The 19,880-nt window shown below is 45.6% G+C and overlaps 2 protein-coding genes across 3 annotated transcripts in view; both read left to right on the top strand.

Annotated features, from left to right (window-relative positions):
* Window positions 1-19,880, top strand: part of LOC309564371 (uncharacterized protein) — a gene marked incomplete at its 3' end in the record, with an annotated part of 548,195 nt that overhangs the window by 410,987 nt on the left and 117,328 nt on the right. Inside the window, exon 4 of the mRNA XM_082268998.1 lies at window positions 11,512-11,609. Within this exon, the coding sequence (XP_082125124.1) occupies window positions 11,512-11,609 (98 nt within the window). The remainder of the gene's footprint in view (window positions 1-11,511; window positions 11,610-19,880) is intronic.
* On the top strand, window positions 12,202-18,320 carry LOC309562815 (uncharacterized protein). 2 transcript variants are annotated; one of them, XM_082267123.1, is made up of 2 exons: window positions 12,202-12,263; window positions 17,176-18,320. In XM_082267123.1, exons 1-2 carry the CDS (start codon window positions 12,212-12,214, stop codon window positions 18,204-18,206), a joined length of 1,083 nt encoding a protein of 360 aa, XP_082123249.1. In that variant the 5' UTR covers window positions 12,202-12,211; the 3' UTR covers window positions 18,207-18,320. The 2 variants fall into 2 exon arrangements, with proteins under 2 accessions (XP_082123249.1, XP_082123248.1); XM_082267122.1 differs by lacking the exon at window positions 12,202-12,263 and adding an exon at window positions 15,762-15,922.

The following is a 19,880-nucleotide window of genomic DNA, read 5'->3' as shown; positions in this document are numbered from 1 at the left end:
GGACCACAACTAACACACTGCTGATTCCAAATGATCATAAGTGAGGGGGAAAAGGAGAGGTTTGGGAGCTCCTAGAGGAGGCAGAAAAACATCCTATTAGGCTAAGGTGACCAGATTTTTAAAATTAAATCTGGGGACATATTTTTTTTATAGGCAAATGGCACAGGACTACATAATACACAGAGCACTGGGCACAGGACTGCATAATACACAGAGCACTGGACACGGAATGCATAATACACTGAGCACTGGGTACAGGACTGCATAATATACAGAGCGCTGGGCACAGGACTACATAATACACAGAGCACTGGGCACAGGACTACATAATATACAGAGCGCTGGGCACAGGACTGCATAATACACAGAGCGCTGGGCACAGGACTGCATAATATACAGAGCGCTGGGCACAGGACTACATAATACACAGAGCACTGGGCACAGGACTACATAATACACAGAGCGCTGGGCACAGGACTGTATAATACACAGAGCGCTGGGTACAGGACTACATAATACACAGAGCGCTGGGTTCAGGACTGCATAGCACACAGAGGGCTGGGTACAGGACTGCATAACACACAGAGGGCTGGGTACAGGACTGCATAATGCACAGAGCGCTGGGCACAGGACTGCATAATACACAGAGCGCTGTGTTCAGGACTGCATAATACACAGCGCTGGGCACAGGACTGCATAATACACAGAGCACTGGCACAGGACTGCATAATACACAGAGCTCTGGGCACAGGACTACATAATACACAGAGCGCTGGGCACAGGACTACATAATACACAGAGCGCTGGGCACAGGACTGCATAATATACAGAGTGCTGGGTTCAGGACTGCATAATACACAGAGCGCTGGGCACAGGACTGCATAATATACAGAGTGCTGGGTTCAGGACTGCATAACACACAGAGGGCTGGGTACAGGACTGCATAACACACAGAGGGCTGGGTGCAGGACTGCATAATATACAGAGTGCTGGGTACAGGACTGCATAACACACAGAGGGCTGGGTGCAGGACTGCATAATACACAGCGCTGGGCACAGGACTGTATAATACACAGAGCTCTGGGCACAGGACTGCATAATACACAGAGCGCTGGCCACAGGACTGCATAATACACAGAGCTCTGGGCACAGGACTGCATAATACACAGAGCGCTGGGCACAGGACTGCATAATACACAGAGCGCTGGGCACAGGACTGCATAATACACAGAGCACTGGGCACAGGACTGCATAATACACAGAGCGCTGGGCACAGGACTACATCATACACAGAGTGCTGGGTACAGGACTACATAATACACAGAGCACTGGGCACAGGACTGCATAATATACAGAGTGCTGGGTTCAGGACTGCATAACACACAGAGGGCTGGGTGCAGGACTGCATAATACACAGAGCGCTGGGCACAGGACTGCATAATACACAGAGCGCTGGGCACAGGACTACATAATACACAGAGCGCTGGGTACAGGACTACTTAATGCACAGAGCACTGGGCACAGGACTACATAATACACAGAGCGCTGGGCACAGGACTGCATAATACACAGAGCGCTGGGCACAGGACTGCATAATACACAAAGCGCTGGGCACAGGACTGCATAATACACAGAGCGCTGGGCACAGGACTGCATAATACACAGAGCGCTGGGCACAGGACTACATGATACACAGTGTGCTGGGAATAGGACTGAATAATACACAGGAAGGTGTCAGGCGTAGAGTGCAGGGCTCAGAGGTTTGCTATGTACAGAGGACACTTCTGCCCCCACATCCATAGCTCACCTCTGCAGCCCTTCCCCCACAACATCTTATCTCTCCATGCAGCTGCATCAGCTCTGACCCTCCGCTCCCCCACTGCCCTCACCTGTGTAACTTTGTAGCATGTCAGAAGGAGAGAGGCTGCAACAGGGGCTGATCTGTGTCAGACATTTGTGAACTGCACAGGCCCCTAGATTTTCTTGACAGTGTCATCACTGAAGCAGAGTGACCCCGAGTTGATGCCTGAAATAGCTTGCATGCATCAGGGCTGAGGGCTCTTCAGAGGAGTATTGAAGCAGGGTGCTGAGATGTTTTCGGGAAGCCATGTACAGCATTCTGCCAGCCCCTCCCATCCGCCTTGATCTGCCTGGATTGCATAGAGAAGCACAGGGACCCAGTGCTGTTGATATAAGGTATGCCATGAAAATAGACCGGTTACAAGGTTCCTGCCATGCCAAATGTCATCCAGTATTATCTTTATTGATGATGCCAATCCTTCCCGCCCTCCACCATCATAATTGCAGAACATAAATCAGGATCGGCCCACCAATGGAGCCTCCTCACCACCGACACCCCCATACAGGACAAACCTGATATACTATACTCTCAGAAGTATTGGGACGCCTGCCTAGTTTACACCCACATGAATTTTATTGGCACCCCAGTCTTTAGGATGAGTTGGTCCACCCTTTGTAGCTATAACAGCTTCAACTCTTCTGGGAAGGCCGTCCACAAGGTTTAGGAGTGTGTCTATGGGAATGTTTTACCATTCTTCCAGAAGAACATTTGTGAGGTCAGGCACTGATGTTGGAGGAGAAGACCTGGCTCGTAGTCTTCGCTCTAATTTAGTCCAGAGGTGTTCTATCGAGTTGAGGTCAGGACTCTGTGCAGGCCAGTCAAGTTCCTCCACCCCAAACTCGCTCATCCATGTCTTTATGGAACTTCCTTTGTGCACTGGTCCAAATCATTTGGTGGAGGGGGGATTGTGGTGTGGGGTTGTTTTTCAGGGGTTGGGCTTGGTCCCTTAGTTCCAGTGAAGGGAACTCAGAAGGCGTCAGCATACCAAGACATTTTGGACAATTTCATGCTCCCAACTCTGTGGGAACAGTTTGGGGATGGCCCCTTCCTCTTCCAACATGACTGAGCAAGGTCCATAAAGACATGGATGAGTGAGTTTGGGGTGGAGGAACTTGACTGGCCTGCACAGAGTCCTGACCTCAACCCAACAGAACACCTTTGGGATGAATTAGAGGGGAGACTGCACACCAGTGTACAAAGCAAGATCCATAAAGACATGGATGAGCGAGTTTGGGGTGGAGGAACTTGACTGGCCTGACCTCAACCCGATAGAACGCCTTTGAGATGAATTAGAGGGGAAACTGCGAGCCAGGTCTTCTCTCCATCATCAGTGCCTGACCTCACAGTGAGCTTCTGGAAGAATGGTCAAACATTCCCATAGACACACTCCTAAACCTTGTGGACAGCCTTCCCAGAAGAGTTGAAGCTGTTATAGCTGCAAAGGGTGGGCCAACTCAATATTGAACCCTACGGACTTAAAGCCGGTACGAAAATTGGAAAGGAAAATTTAGTCCGATGAACGATCTACCGATTTTCGGGTCGTTAGTATAGTGCTTTTCGACAGCCGATTACGAGTTTTCGGACGACAAAAGCTGGATGTGCAGGCTATAAAATTTTTATCGTATGTCGACACAACGTCCGATTTTCGTTTAATTAGTACAGTTTTCGTTTGAAAAAAATCTTAAGAGCAAGACTAGGCATGCGCAGAAACGAAAGAACACATACAAAACACTTCAACACGACATCACTTCTGAAGTTGAATTCTGTCGTACGGGAAAATTTGTAGGAAAGTAACCTCTTCACTTTCGACATGAGACTAGCATTGCAACAAAAAACGGATGACAGATCGTTCGATAATCTGATCGTGTGTACGCGGCTTAAGACTGGGATGCCATTAAAATTCATGTGTGTGTAAAGGCAGGCGTCCCAATACTTTTGACAATATAGTGTATATGATGGGGGAGGAGGGAAGTGGGCAGAGGGGAAGAGACTGGGGTGCTGCCCATAGCAAACCTCCCTTAAAGTGGACCCATGGAAACCTCCCTTAAAGTGGACCCATGGAAACCTCCCTTAAAGTGGACCCATGGAAACCTCCCTTAAAGTGGACCCATGGAAACCTCCCTTAAAGTGGACCCATGGAAACCTCCCTTAAAGTGGACCCATGGAAACCTCCCTTAAAGTGGACCCATGGAAACCTCCCTTAAAGTGGACCCATGGAAACCTCCCTTAGAGTGGACCCATAGAAACCTCCCTTAGAGTGGACCCATGGAAACCTCCCTTAGAGTGGACCCATGGAAACCTCCCTTAGAGTGGACCCATGGAAACCTCCCTTAGAGTGGACCCATGGAAACCTCCCTTAGAGTGGACCCATGGAAACCTCCCTTAGAGTGGACCCATGGAAACCTCCCTTAGAGTGGACCCATGGAAACCTCCCTAATGCCCAGTACACACGATCCGAAAATCGGACGACTCTCCGTCCGTTTTTGTTTGGTTGCTAGGAACTCTCAATTATATTCGCAATTGGGAGAGGTTACTTACGATACTAATTTTCTCGGACGATGATTCAAAAGCTTCCGGTATGTGTAACCACGCTGTAGCGTGTGAGGGGAAAATGATGTCTACTGCTCATGCGCTGTCTACTGCTCACCATTTTTTTCGGACGAACAACATACTGATAATACGATTATCGTACGATGTGTTATAATGTGATCAAAATTTTTATGCTTGCACGACCGGATAATATCGGGCAAACTGTCGTGATCGCCTCTCGTAAGCTGTGTACTAACGATCAGATTATCGTCCGATCATTTCACAAGCGTTATTTTTCGTCCGATTTTCGGATCGTGTGTACGGGCCATTAGAGTGGACCCATGGAAACCTCCATTAAAGTGGACCCATGGAAACCTCCCTTAAAGTGGACCAATGGAAACCTCCCTTAAAGTGGACCCATGGAAACAACCCTTAAAGTGGACCCATGGAAACCTACCTTAGAGTGGACCCATGGAAACCTACCTTAGAGTGGACCCATGGAAACCTCCCTTAGAGTGGACCCATGGAAACCTCCATTAAAGGGGACCCATGGAAACCTCCCTTAGAGTGGACCCATGGAAACCTCCATTAAAGTGGACCCATGGAAACCTCCCTTAAAGTGGACCAATGGAAACCTCCCTTAAAGTGGACCCATGGAAACCTCCATTAAAGTGGACCCATGGAAACCTCCCTTAGAGTGGACCCATGGAAACCTCCATTAAAGTGGACCCATGGAAACCTCCCTTAAAGTGGACCAATGGAAACCTCCCTTAAAGTGGACCAATGGAAACCTCCCTTAAAGTATTTTTAAAAAAATAAGGTATTCTTTACCAGTTTTCAGCGCGCCGCTCACGTGACCCGTCGGCTCTCTTCTCCCCAGCTGACTGCTGCCTGCAGCAGGTGGGGCCGAGGATTCCTCGCTGTCATCAGTCGGGAGAGGCGGCCGGTCACGTGAGCAGCGATTGGCGCTCTGAAAACATAAAGAATGGCTAAGCCCTTCCCTTCATGACATTGTTGAAAAGGGGCAGAGCATGGCTGACCTTAAAATGATGCCCCCCCCCCTGAAAAAAGTTCTGCGGATGTCCATTTATACGCCGCGAACGTCTGAGCGAGAGCAATAATTCTAGCACTAGATGTCCTCTGTAACTCCAAACTGGTAGCCTGTAAAGGCGTTTAACGCATCGCCTATGGAGATTACATACCGTAGTTTGTCGCCATTCCACAAGCGTGCGCAATTTTAAAGAGGTGTTAGGTATCTTTTTACTCGGCGTAACATCGTCTTTCATAATATAAGAAAAAAGTTGGGGTAATCACTGTGTTTTTTTTTTTTTATTTATCAAAATGTTATTTTTACCAAAAAATATAGTGTTTAAAAAAAAAAAGCTGCACAAATACCGTGTGATATAAAAAAAATTGCAACGATCCCCATTTTATTCCTTAGGGTCTCTGCTAAAAGAAAATAAGAACAAAATTGGGATAACTATTGTGTTTGTTTTTTTTTTAAATTATCAAAATGTATTTTTACCAAAAAAATATTGTGTTTGAAAAACCGCTGCACAAATACCGTGTGACGTAAAAAAAATTTGCAATGATCGCCATGTTATTCCTTAGGGTCTCTGCTAAAGAAATAGGAAAAAAATTGAGGTAACCATTGTGGTTTTTTTTTTTTTTTTTTTTTTTTTATTTATCAAAATGTATTTTTACAAAAAATATTGTATTTGAAAAACCGTTGCAGAAATACCATGCGACATAAAAAAATTGCAATGATCGCCATTTTATTCCTTAGGGTCTCTGCTAAAAAAATAAGAAAATAATTGGGGTAACCATTGTGTTTTTTTTTTTTATCAAAATGTATTTTTACAAAAATATTGTGTTTGAAAAACAGCTGCACAAATACAGTGTGATATAAAAAAAAAATGCAACGATCGCCATTTTATTCCTTAGGGTCTCTGCTAAAAAAAAAAAATAAGAAAAATATTGGGGTAATCGTGTTTTTTTTTAATCAAAATGTATTTTTACCAAAAAAATATTGTGTTTGTAAAACCGCTGCACAAATACCGTGTGAAATAAAAAAAAATGCAACGATCGCCATTTTATTCCTTAGGGTCTCTGCTAAAAAAAAAAAATAAGAAAAATATTGGGGTAATCGTGTTTTTTTTTTATCAAAATGTATTTTTACCAAAAAAATATTGTGTTTGAAAAACCGCTGCAAAAAAAATATCATGTGACATAAAAAACATTGCAACGATCGCCATTTTATTCCTTAGGGTCTCTGCTTAAAAAAATAAGAAAAAAAATGGGGTAACAATTGTGTTTTTTTTTTAATCAAAATTTATTTTTACCAAAAAAATATTGTGTTTGAAAAACCGCTGCACAAATCCCGTGTGACATAAAAAAAATTGCAACGCTCGCCATTTTATTTCTTAGGGTCTCTGCTTAAAAAAAAAATAAGAAAAAAATTGGGGTAACCATTGTGTTTTTTTATTTTTTTATTTATCAAAATGTATTTTTACCAAAAAAATATTGTGTTTGAAAAAACGCCACACAAATACCGTGTGACGTAAAATGAATTGCAACGATCGCCATTTTATTCTCTAGGGTCTCTGCTAAAAAAAAAAAAAAAAAAAAATGTATAATGTTTGGGGGTTCTAAGTAATTTTCTAGCAAAAAAACGGAAAATTCCTATCATACTTACCGTAATTTTCCTTTCCTGATAGTCTCCATGGCAGCCTACGTGTGGGTTAACCCCGCCTCCACTCCAAGGGTATAGGACCCCCCTCCCATAAATTTCAGCTCTCAGGTACAGCAGGTGTTCCATATCTTAGCCGAATCCAAGACGAGAGGGTGGGTACTCCGGCTGCCATGGAGACTATCAGGAAAGGAAAATTACGGTAAGTATGATAGGAATTTTCCGTTTTCCTGTCTGTCTCCATGGCAGCCTACGTGTGGGAAATAACTAGCTCACTCCACACGGGTGGGAATGCTTTAGCAAAGAAAATTTTAATTCATGCTATTTGCAGACAAAACAGTCAAACCAAAATTAACTGAGGACAGAGAAGCAGGCTCTACACAATAGTGGGTCATAAAAGTATTGACTGATGACCACGAAGCCGCTCTGCAAATCACATCTGGAGCCACGTGCCGCGAAGCCGCCCAGGAAGTAGAGATACTCCTTGTAGAGTGCGCCGTCACCGCCTCCGGAGGAGCCAGCCCCTCAGCTCTATAGGCCTGTTGGATAGCTGCCACTATCCATGAAGCGATAGTCCTAGATGAAGCAGGTTTACCTCTGTTCTTTCCCCAGAACAGGACAAAGAGGTTGTCAGACTGCCTGAATGGTGCAGTTGCTTGAAGATAGGCTTTTAAGGATTCTCCTACATCCAACGGATGAGGATTGGACTCATTAGATGAACGGAAAGTAGGCAGGACAATCTCCTGATTCTGGTGAAACACTGAGGTGACTTTCGGATTTGAATTCAGCCTGGGTATCAGTACTACCCGATCCGGAAAAAAAGTCAAGAATGGTTCTTTACATCCGAGAGAACTTAATTCAGAGACCCTTTTAGCCGAAGTAATGGCTACCAGGAAGACAGTTCGGATGGTCAGGTCCTTGATAGAAGAAGAGGAATCTATGCCCGACTTGGAGAGGGCATTTAGGACAAGAGGTAGATCCCATTTCGGGAACCTAGGTCTTCTCTGAGGATTGAGCCTGATTGCTCCTTTGAAAAATTGTTGGATTAGTGGGTGTTGGGCCCACATGACCCCGGAGAAGGCCGATAAGGCCGAAACTTGAACTCTAAGAGTTGCCACTGAAAGGGGCATATCCAGACCAGCCTGAAGAAAACTTAGTATTTCTTGAATCCCAGGGACTGCCGATTGGACGCTAGAAGCAGAGGAGGAAGAGGAAGGGTTTGTTGGAACGCAGGAAGGGTTTGCTGGAATGCAGGAAGCGTTCCAGCGCCATTGGACCAAACAAACAAATTGTACAGCGATAGAAAAAGAGACAGACAAAGTGCACATAAATAACAAATACCGCTGCCATGAAGGGAAGCAATGCGAATCTTCAGACCCATGTCAGAGAATGCCAATCAAGCTTCAGTCAACCGCAGAGAGCAGGGGATTTTAAATGTCACTCACCCGCCCGTGGCTGGGCTCTGGACATGCAGACACCATCCAAAGTATCCTAAGGTAAGCTGGACGTAGTAAGACATCAGAAGTGTAGGTCCTTGGAGGAGGACAAAAAATGAACACCTGCTGTACCTGAGAGCTGAAATTTATGGGAGGGGGGTCCTATACCCTTGGAGTGGAGGCGGGGTTAACCCACACGTAGGCTGCCATGCAGACAGACAGGAAATACTGTTTTTAACTTGTAAACAAGTGTCAGAAAAAACCTTGGTCTTCAAGCAGTTAAAAAAAAAGTGTAGTGCCTTTAAAATCATCATTTCCGCCCTGTGGTTCCGCACTTCCGCTGTGTGCGTTCCACGCTTCCTGGTTACCATAGTAATGCCTAGCCGAGTGCTCGGACAAGCATCAAAACGTTTAGTATAGATTCACCACTAGAGGGCGAGCCTTTTTCGTGTTAGAGATAGAAATGTCCTCAGCGAAGGAGGGTCGGCGGCCATTTTGTTGTAGACCAGGATAAGTGGAAGGAGGGGGGATTTTAAGTCATGAGTTCTTCTGGAGGTGGTATGAGGCAGAAGAGTGTGTATCCAGTGAGGAGAAGGTAATAATAATAATAAGGATAATAATGTCTTATTGTGAGAGAAGGGGGTCCCAGCACTCTGTGTGGACTGAATGGGGGGATTATGTCACCTCCACAAATCCTCACCTTGCAGCAAGTCCTCTGATATGCAGAACATTAGAAGGGGATCTGGGGGCCACAAAATGCCTCTGATAGAAATGTCTGTTGAGGAATAGAACGGCTTGCAGCTCCTGTAGGAGGTTCGAAAGGGATTCAGATGGTTACTCCTAGGAGCAGATGCATGATGGGAAGAGTGACAGTTACTCCTAGAAGCAGAGGCATGATGGGAAGACTGACAGTTACTCCTAGGAGCAGAGGAATGATGGGAAGACTGACAGTTTCTCCTGGGAGCAGAGGCATGATGGGAAGACTGACAGTTACTCCTGGGAGCAGAGGCATGATGGGAAGACTGACAGTTACTCCTGGGAGCAGAGGAATGATGGGAAGACTGACAGTTACTCCTAGGAGCAGAGGAATGATGGGAAGACTGACAGTTACTCCTAGGAGCAGAGGCATGTTGGGAAGACTGACAGTTACTCCTGGGAGCAGAGGCATGATGGGAAGACTGACAGTTACTCCTAGGAGCAGAGGCATGATGGGAAGACTGACAGTTATTCCTGGGAGCAGAGGCATGATGGGAAGACTGACAGTTACTCCTGGGAGCAGAGGCATGATGGGAAGACTGACAGTTACTCCTGGGAGCAGAGGAATGATGGGAAGACTGACAGTTACTCCTAGGAGCAGAGGCATGATGGGAAGACTGACAGTTACTCCTGGGAGCAGAGGCATGATGGGAAGACTGACAGTTATTACTAGGAGCAAAGGAATGATGGGAAGACTGACAGTTACTCCTGGGAGCAGAGGCATGATGGGAAGACTGACAGTTATTACTAGGAGCAAAGGAATGATGGGAAGACTGACAGTTAGTCTTGGGAGCAGATGCATGATGGGAAGACTGGCAGATATTCCTGGGAGCAGAGGCATGATGGAAAGACTGACAGTTATTCTGAGGAGCAGAGGCGTGATAGGAAGACTGACAGTTACTGCTAGGATCAAAGGCGTGATAGGAAGACTGTCAGTTACTGCTAGGAGCAAAGGCACGATGGGAAGATTGACAGTTACTCTTGGGAGCAGAGGAATGATGGGAAGACTGGCAGTTATTCCTAGAAGCAAAGGCATGATGGAAAGACTGACAGTTATTGCCAGGAGCAGAGGCATGATGGGAAGACTGACAGTTTCTCCTGGGAGCAGAGGAATGTTGGGAAGACTGGCAGTTTCTCCTGGAAGCAAAGGAATGATGGGAAGACTGACAGTTACTCCTGGGAGCAGAGGCATGATGGGAAGACTGACAGTTACTCCTAGGAGCAGAGGAATGATGGGAAGACTGACAGTTACTCCTAGGAGCAGAGGAATGATGGGAAGACTGACAGTTACTCTTGGGAGCAGAGGAATGATGGGAAGACTGACAGTTACTCCTGGGAGCAGAGGCATGATGGGAAGACTGACAGTTACTCCTGGGAGCAGAGGCATGATGGGAAGACTGACAGTTACTCCTGGGAGCAGAGGCATGATGGGAAGACTGACAGTTATTCCTAGGAGCAAAGGAATGATGGGAAGACTGACAGTTACTCCTGGGAGCAGAGGAATAATGGGAAGACTGACAGTTACTCCTAGGAGCAGAGGAATGATGGGAAGACTGACAGTTACTCCTGGGAGCAGAGGAATAATGGGAAGACTGACAGTTACTCCTAGGAGCAGAGGAATGATGGGAAGACTGACAGTTACTCCTGGGAGCAGAGGCATGATGGGAAGACTGACAGTTACTCCTGGGAGCAGAGGCATGATGGGAAGACTGACAGTTATTACTAGTAGCAAAGGAATGATGGGACGACTGACAGTTAGTCTTGGGAGCAGATGCATGATGGGAAGACTGGCAGTTACTCCTGGGAGCAGAGGCATGATGGGACTTGTAGTTCCACAACTGCTGGAGGGCCACAGTTGCCATTTCTTGATATATATTGTCTAGTGATTGAGCTGAGGTTGGTGTTTTTATTAACACTCACTTTTATCCCTTAAAGATTTCTCATGCGTCACTTCTAGGACTGCAGGTTTTTTATGATTTTGCCATTCACATGAGTTTGTAATGACGTATTACAGTGACACAATCCAGCCTTATACCAAGAACAGAACGGGGTGTAGAGAGGAGTGGAAGTATCTAGAAGGATCTCTACAAGGACGTCATGATGGAGAACCGGCCGTCCCTCACATCACCGGGTAACAGGAGACTTTAATTTCTTGTATTGAGGATCCCCCTAGATACACACATCCTCTGATATAAAGACATAGAAACAATGTATTCAGTCAGTGTGTGTGTTTCCTACAGATGGATCCAGTAATGGGAACCCACCAGAGAGATCTCCCCGTCCTCTGTATTCCAGGGACTCCACACAGGAAGATCAGGAGATCCCTCAGGAGGATCAGGTAGATGGGACTGAAGTCTTACCAGATTTCAATATAACTTAATTGTTCTTAAAGTGGTTGTAATCCCTTACGTATCCCCAGTAAAGTGACTGGCCTCAGGTGATACACGGAGATGAAACAAATCCTCCTACATAAGTTGTATCTCTTTATCTGCAGCCTTCTATTCTCTACATCTGTTCAAAGAGCAACATTTATAAAGCTTGCCTAAGCTGTCAGAAAACCAGTGGGCGGGAAGCTTAAAAATACACTCTGCAGAGCTCAGTGAGGAGAGTTCTGAGAGCTGATTGGAGGGAAAAGACAGAGCTGAGGTTGTCAATCACAGGCTGTGTGCCGGAACTCCCTACCCTGTCACCTTTTTATGTCTTGGTGTCAGGAAAACTTGTCAGAAGTGACTCATGCAGATAGCAGAGGAAGGAAGCAGCAGACAGAAATTACTGTGTCTGAACTGAGACAAGTACACACTATAGAGGGATATGCTTTGCTCATTTTTCATGTCCGAGGTTTACAACCACTAAAAGCAATGTATGTCTTTTTGTATTTCTAAGAAAGAAGATGTGACTAAAATTAAAGTTCAAGCAATAGATGAAGAAGATCTGTATGTGATGGGTGATAATTCATGCAAAGAGGAGGAAGTTCCTCCAGAGATCAGCACAGGTGAGTAATAAACAGTAAATCCAGAGAAGAGTCTCAGATTCTCCTTGTTCAGTCACTACAACAATCTCTTCTTCTCCCCCCTCCTCTGTCAGTAGACAGTAATGGGGGACAGTATGTGCCCAGTGGGGGAGTCAGAAGGCATCAACCTCTATTAGCCACTTAAGCCCCGGAGGATTTGGCTGCTCAAAGACCAGGGCCTATTTAGCGATTCGGCATTGCTAGACTTTAACGGACAATTGCGCAGTCGTGCGACGCTGTACCCAAATGAAATTGACGTCCTTTTTTTCCCCCACAAACAGAGCTTTCTTTTGGTGGTATTTGATCACCTGTGCGAATTTTACTTTTTGCGCTATAAACAAAAAAAGAGCGACAATTTTGAAAAAATAACAATATTTTTCACATTTTTTTTATATGAAATTCTTAAACAAAAATGTAAAAATCAAAATTTTTTAACATTTTAGGCCAATTTGTTTTCTGCTACATATTTTTGGTAAAAAAAAAAATCGCAATAAGCAGATTTTGATTGGTTTGCGCAAAAGTTATTGCGTTTACTAACTAAGGGAAAGATTTATGTCATTTTTATTGTTTTTTTTTTTTTAACTAGTAATGGCGGCGATCTGCGATTTTTTTTGCGGGACTGCAACATTGCGGCGGACAGATCGGACCGTTGACTGATATTTTTGACACTTTTGGGGGTACCAGTGACATTTCTACAGTAATCAGTGCTATACATATGCACTGTTACTGTAAAAATGACACTGGCAGGGAAGGGGTTAACTTTATTAGTGATCAAGGGGTTAAGTGTGTCCCTAGGGGTCGTTAATTAAAACTGTCAAGGGGCGTGGCTTGTGATGTAACCACAGAGACATACGATCCTACATAGCAGGATCGTATAGTCTCTGCAGTTACACAGGGGAGAATGACAGGGGGCTTTGTTTACATCAGCCGCCTGCCTTTCTCCCTTTCCAGCGGGAGATCGCGAGTGACCGGCGGACATCGGAGCCGACGGTAACTCGCGCGGGTATGTCAGGGAACGAGCGGGGGCGGGAGCGCACCTCCGGCGGCGCGCGCTCGCCCCCTATTGGCTCGTGGGCGAGTGACGTACCGGTACGTCACTTTGCCCAGGAGGGGCTGACCGCTGCAGTATATGTACTTGCGGCGGTCGGCAAGTGGTTAGACTCCGGCTCTCCTCCTCACATCATGTCATTTTGTGTGTCCAGTCACCCCCCACACACACTCTTTGGGGTCTCTCATACATCTCAGTACGGGGGGCTTCACTCTCATCTTTATTCACAGATCTTGGAGACCTCAGAGACACTCCGAGAGACGTCAAACCCGAGGAGAAGGAAAAAGGACATGTGAGGATTAAAGAGGAGAAACCCCCTCCAGAGATCAGTACAGGTAAATCCATAAAAGAGCCCTAGGTTCTCCTTAATGTGATTTTTATGTATTTTTTAAGTCATTTTTTATAATTTTCTTACCTTTTTTCACCCATTTTCTGGTTTCCTTGAACGCACTGATGTTGTTGCCCCGGCTGTACAGATGCCTCCTGGAAAGACGACTTCTTCAGTGGCTTCAGGGACATCTAGTCTTCGAGATATCATGAGGTCTTGCAATATTTTTTACTGCAACTGTGCTAGATGAAACGCGTTGCTGTCAGGATCTTGCTAAATCCCGTAGCAGTTTTTTTTTGAATCAGAAGAATATAATGTTGTAAAGTACATGCACCTGACAAGTGCTCCATCTTACGCATGTGTAGCATAACAATATTGCGAGCAGGATGTGACATATATTTTCAGAATGGCTGTGTGGTAGGTTGTGGTTGGTGGTCAGCATGCATAACTTGTGTGGTTATAACTTTAAGTCCTTATCTGGCTATATATGCATTTTTTAAAGGTGCATCAAATAACCAAAGATGTCCTGGTCCTCCTAACTCCTGGGATTCCGAAGAGGAGCATGATGAGGTAGATGAGATGAAATAAAGGACACAAAGGAAACAAAGAGGGGAAAGTAAAAAAAAAAAGCTCCAAACTGATAGTATAGTTGTCTTAGTTCTTGGTTCTTTGTTCTCTGGGAATCTACACTCTGGGGTATATTTTTAAAAAGTTCACATACCTCTTCATCCAGCTAAACTGCACCATCTAATGGCCACAATGCAGTATTTTCCTGAACCACTCTACCTTTTATGAATAAATAAAAATTGACCAATAGAGGAACATTGAATTTTGACCCATTCGCACAGTGATTTAAAGGTTAAAGGTTTAAAGACAGCTGCTGCTCCTCTAACCTCCAGCAGTGCCTCCCAGCTCTCTTAGTGCCCTATAACTGCCCATAGTGGCCCTCAGTGTTCCTCAACCTTCCACAGTGCCCTCTGACCCACTGATAGCCCTCAGACCTTAATCTCCACAATGCCCTCCAACCTCCCACAATGCTCCCCACCCCAGAGCAGAACCACCAGCTCCCTTAGTGCCCTCTAACTGCCCATAGTGGCCCTCAGTGTTCTTCAACCTTCCACAGTGCCCTCAGACCCACTGATAGCCCTCAGACCTCAATCTCCACAATGCCCTTCAACCTCCCACAGTGCTCCTCACCCCAGTGCAGAGCCTCCAGCTCCCTTAGTACCTCTGAACTACCCATAGTGGCGCTCAGTGCTCCACAACCTTCCACATTGCCCTATGACCCACTGATAGCCCTCAGACCTCAATCTCCACAATGCCCTTCAACCTCCCACAGTGCTCCCCACCCCAGTGCAGAGCCCCCAGCTCCCTTAGTGCCCTCTAACTGCCCATAGTGGCCCTCAGTGTTCCTCAACCTTCCACAGTGCCCTCCGACCCACTGATAGCCCTCAGACCTCAATCTCCACAATGCCCTCCAACCTCCCACAGTGCTCCCTACCCCAGTGCAGAGCCCCCAGCTCCCTTAGTGCCCCATAACTGCCCATAGTGGCCCTCAGTGCTCCTTAACCTTCCACAGTGCCCTCCGACCCACTGATAGCCCTCAGACCTCAATCTCCACAATGCCCTCCAACCTTCCACAGTGCTCCCTACCCCAGTGCAGAGCCCCCAGCTCCCTTAGTGCCCCCTAACTGCCCATAGTGGCCCTCAGTGCTCCTTAACCTTCCACAGTGACCTCAGACCCACTGATAGCCCTTAGACCTCATCCCCTGATCAGACCTTTACCATGTGATCAGCTGTGATTGAACACAGCTGATCACATGGTAAAGGGCTGCCGTGATTGGCCCTTTACCCCAATCTGGGATCAGCTGTTTCCAACAACAATCAAAGAGCGCTACCCATGCCCTCCCTGGGGAGGGGGGGGGTGGGGCTGCACGGGGAGGATGGGTTCTGGGAGGACAGGAGCAAGGGTCTTCAAACTACGGCCCTCCAGCTGTTCAGGAGCTACAATTCCCATCATGCCTAGTCATCTCTGTGAATGTCATAGTTTTACAATGCCTCATGGGATGTGTAGTTTCACAACAGCTGGAGAGCCGTAGTTTGAGGATCCCTGCTCTAGAGCATGTCCCACTGTTATTGTATTACTTTGTGTTATTCAGGATGAAAGTTTCATCAAAGTTGAAGTGAAGGAGGAAGCAGAAGATCCATATGTGATGGGTGATGATCTGTATAAGGAGGATGAAATCCCTCCCGAGATCAGCGCAGGTGAGGAATAAACACCAAATGCCGAGAGGAGTCCCAGATTCGAAATGTTCGAGTGCTACAGTTTCTTTTCTACTTTTCTTCTTCCCTGCTGCACTTCTGAATACATTCTCCTGATGTATCAAGCATGGTGTCTATCACTGATTTGTAGAGGCTTCCTGGCTGTAGCTGAACGCACACACCTGTGATCCCCAGAGATTGACTGATTATCGGCAACACCGATATATCGGGGGCCGATATGCACTTTCCCCGATATATCGGAATTGAGGTTACCGATATTTAGGGAAAGTACATGTCCTGGGGTGATGCCTGCAGCTAGAGGCATCACCCCGGTACCAGCGTCCATAGCCGATGGTCGGCTGACTTGTAATGACAACCGATGCGGCTGAGAAGCTCCTCGGCTGTCATTACAAGGAGTGGGAGGGGACGTCCCCCCCCTCCCGCTGCCTTCCACGGCACACTTTCCCCAATATATCGAAATCGGCCCCGGAGGTTACCGATATTGCCAATATTTTGGGAAAGTGTTTGTACCGGAGTGATGCCTGCAGCTAGAGGCATCACCCCGGTACCGGTGTCCATAGCCGACGGTCGGCTGACTTGTAATGACAACCGAAGCCTCTCGGCTGTCATTACAAGAAGCGGGAGGGGACGCCCCCCACCGCCTTCCACGGCTCACCCGGGTCTCCCGTCCCACCGGGAGACCCAGGCATCCTACCTCCACCGCCGCCCCTGAAGAGAAGACCCAGTGTAGCATGAAGATGTGTCCCCGTGAAAGCCGGTATCCCTGCCGCAAGTCTCCATGTAAAAAACCAGCAAGTGATGTCATGACATCACTTCCGGGTACTCGGCGCCGAATTAAAAAAACTGACAGATTCAAAACAGCCAAACTTGGCGTATTGAATGCTTTTCAGTGCCGAGGAGGGGTTTGGGGTCTTATAGACCCCCAGATCCCTCCACAAGGAGTACCTTTAGAAAAAATTAGACCCCCAGATCCCTCCACAAGGAGTACCTTTAGAAAAAAAAAAAAAAAATTTGACATGTCCGAAACCGATATCCGATGACCAAAATATCGGTATCGGCATTAAAAAAACGATATCGGTCGATCACTATCCCAGATTTACACTAATTCTTGGCATGGTATGGCCCTGATCAGCCTTGGGATTGAGACCTTATTGTGCCAAAATTTTCCAGCACCAATGTACTTCCAGTAGTTGTTTATAGTCATTGATTCTTGAAAAATTTCCTTTTTCTTCCAGATGGACGATATAGAAGGTATCGCGTGGAGAAAAATTCTGGTACCTCTGTAGATTGGGGAATAGAAGATGGCAACATCATAGCAGAATCTTCAGTACAGAACACCATTACCCTAAATCACAATGCAGAATCATCATCTGATCCGTCTACACATGGCATCCATTTTCCACCATGCATCACCCATCATATCAACAGTACAGAGAGTGAACATTTTTCCCAGGAAGGGGACCTCACCTCGTACCAAAGAGTTCCTCAAAAGCAGAAACCATTTTCATGTTCAGAGTGCGGGAAATGTTTTACCCTTAAACAGCAACTCGTTAGACACCAGAGAACTCATTCGGCCGAGAAGCCTTTTTGCTGTTCAGAGTGCGGAAAATGTTTCCCCGAAAAATGGATGTTGGCTAAACATCAGACAAATCACTCCGGAGAGAAGCCCTTTTCATGTTCGGAATGTGGGAGATATTTTTCTACAAGAAGGAACCTTATCTCGCATCAGATGACTCACACGGGAGAGAGGCCGTATTCCTGTTCCGAGTGCGGCAAATGTTTTTCCCAAAAGTCAACTCTGACCACTCACGAGAAAATCCACACGGGGGTGAAGCCGTATTCCTGCTCCGAATGCGGGAAATGCTTCTCCCACAAATCGTCTCTTATAGGGCATGAGAAAGTCCACACTGGAGAGAAGCCGTTTTCATGTACGGAGTGTGGGAGGTGCTTTTCCCTAAAGTCAAATCTCATCACGCACGAAAAAGTTCACACGGGGGTGAAGCCATATTCGTGCTCGGAGTGCGGGAAATGTTTTTCCCACAAATCTTTTCTCGTAAAACATGAAAAAGTGCACACAGGAAAGAAGCCATTTTCCTGCTCGGACTGTGGGAAAAGTTTTAGCGACAGAACCCATCTTATTTTTCATCAGAGGGGTCACACGGGGGAGAAGCCCTTCTCGTGTTCTGAATGTGGGAAAAGCTTTGCCCGGAAATCGGTTCTTATGGAACATGAAAGGCTTCACAGGGGGGAGAAGTCGTACTTTTAAATCATGTTGGAATTTTTAATTAATATTATTATTATTTAATGCTAAGATGTGATTTGTGAAGCCTTTATTTACAATGTTTAATTGAAGACTTATTGTTTTTGTACTTTGATGGAATTTTTTGCGATTTTTGTTCTCAAACCTATACTGTATGTGTTGTTCTTATCATTATAATTTCTCTAAATACACATATTTATATATTTATTACATCCCTGCCTGAGGGGGCACAAGATGTTGGCTGTAAAAAAATAAAAGTTGGTTCAAATTATGCCACCAACTCTAAAAAATCAAACGGGCATTGCTGTTCCTCCATGAGGGGGGTGTTTTTGTCACTGCTCATCAAATCACTAGTCGCTTCTTGGTTGCCAGCTCCCTGATTAGACAACGAAGGAGAATCTGGAGACTGTTAAGGTCATCTCTCTACTCTCTTTACCTGTAAGCTAATGATACATGGCAGATGGGACCATGGCATTTCAAATACTAACTTAAAGAAATCTGAAGGTTTCATAGAGACTTTAGGGGGCTCTGACGTCTCTTTTTAATGACGAAACGCGTTGGGAGGAGCCAACGGGATGTAACGCGAATACAGACGGGGGTGTTGGAAAACCAAAACTTGCGATTTACACTGGAGGAAACATGATGTGCTGCAACCTATTTATGTTCATGTACGTTGCTACATTTTTATCAATAAACTTTTTAAAAGCATACTACACCAGTGGTCCTCAACTCCTGTCCTTGAGGCCCACTAACAGGCCAGATTTTAAGTATTACCTTGGGGAGATGCAGACTAGAATACTGCAATCACTGAGCAGCAAATGAGATCACCTGTAATGTAATTTAGTTATCTTGCAAACCTGGCCTGGTGGGCCCCGAGTACCGGAGTTGAGGACCACTGTACTACACTATGAGAGGTGTTTTACCTTATAACCACATGAACTGAGGATACTACTAGGAGGGAGGCAGAAGTACCACAGAGTGAACGCTGGGAGGATCTCCTCTGTCATGCTTACCTGATTCGAGATTTCCTGCTGTCTTTGACCCTTGTGATGAGGGTCAGTGAGTTCTGGTAAGAGTCAGTGTGATTGAATCTGGTGATGGCTCTTCCTTGTTTTCACCTATAAGAAGATTTATTGACCTCGAGTGGACACCTTTTCTGTGGTTTTCTTCCCCTTGGATGTGGACTCTGTGTTCTTCATTTATTGTTCGATTAGCGCTACACTTTTATTTTACTATCTCTTTAACTACTTAGCCCCGGAGGATTTGGCTGCTCAAAGACCAGGCCCTATTTTGCGATTCGGCACTGCGTGACTTTAACGGACAATTGAGCGGTCGTGCGACGCTGTACCCAAATAAAATTGATGTCCTTTTTTCCCCACAAACAGATCTTTTAATTGGTGGTATTTGATCACCTGTGCGATTTTTATTTTTTGCGCTATAAAAAAAAAAGCGACAATTTTGAAAAAATAACAATATTTTTTACATTTTTTTATATAAAATTCTCAAATAAAAAATGTAAAAATCAAAATTGTTTTAACCAATTTGTTTTCTGCTACATATTTTTGGTAAAAAAAATCGCAATAAGCGTATTTTGATTGGTTTGCGCAAAAATTATTGCGTTTACTAACTACGGGAAAGATTTATGTCATTTTTATTGTTTTTTTTTTTCTAACTAGTAAT

The sequence above is a fragment of the Pelophylax lessonae genome (assembly GCF_965119305.1).
Source record: "Pelophylax lessonae genome assembly, chromosome: 9".
NCBI lineage: Eukaryota > Metazoa > Chordata > Amphibia > Anura > Ranidae > Pelophylax > Pelophylax lessonae.
The sequence above is the reverse complement of the archived record's forward strand: the minus strand, read 5'-3'. Positions and strand labels throughout refer to the sequence as shown.

Coding starts and splice junctions, on each gene's coding strand:
- LOC309562815 (XM_082267123.1), top strand. CDS start 12,212: ATGGGTGATAATTCATGCAAAGAGGAGGAAGTTCCTCCAGAGATCAGC. Junction 12,264..17,175: donor TCCTCCAGAGATCAGCACAG/GTGAGTAATAAA, acceptor TTTTTCTTCCAG/ATGGACGATATAGAAGGTAT.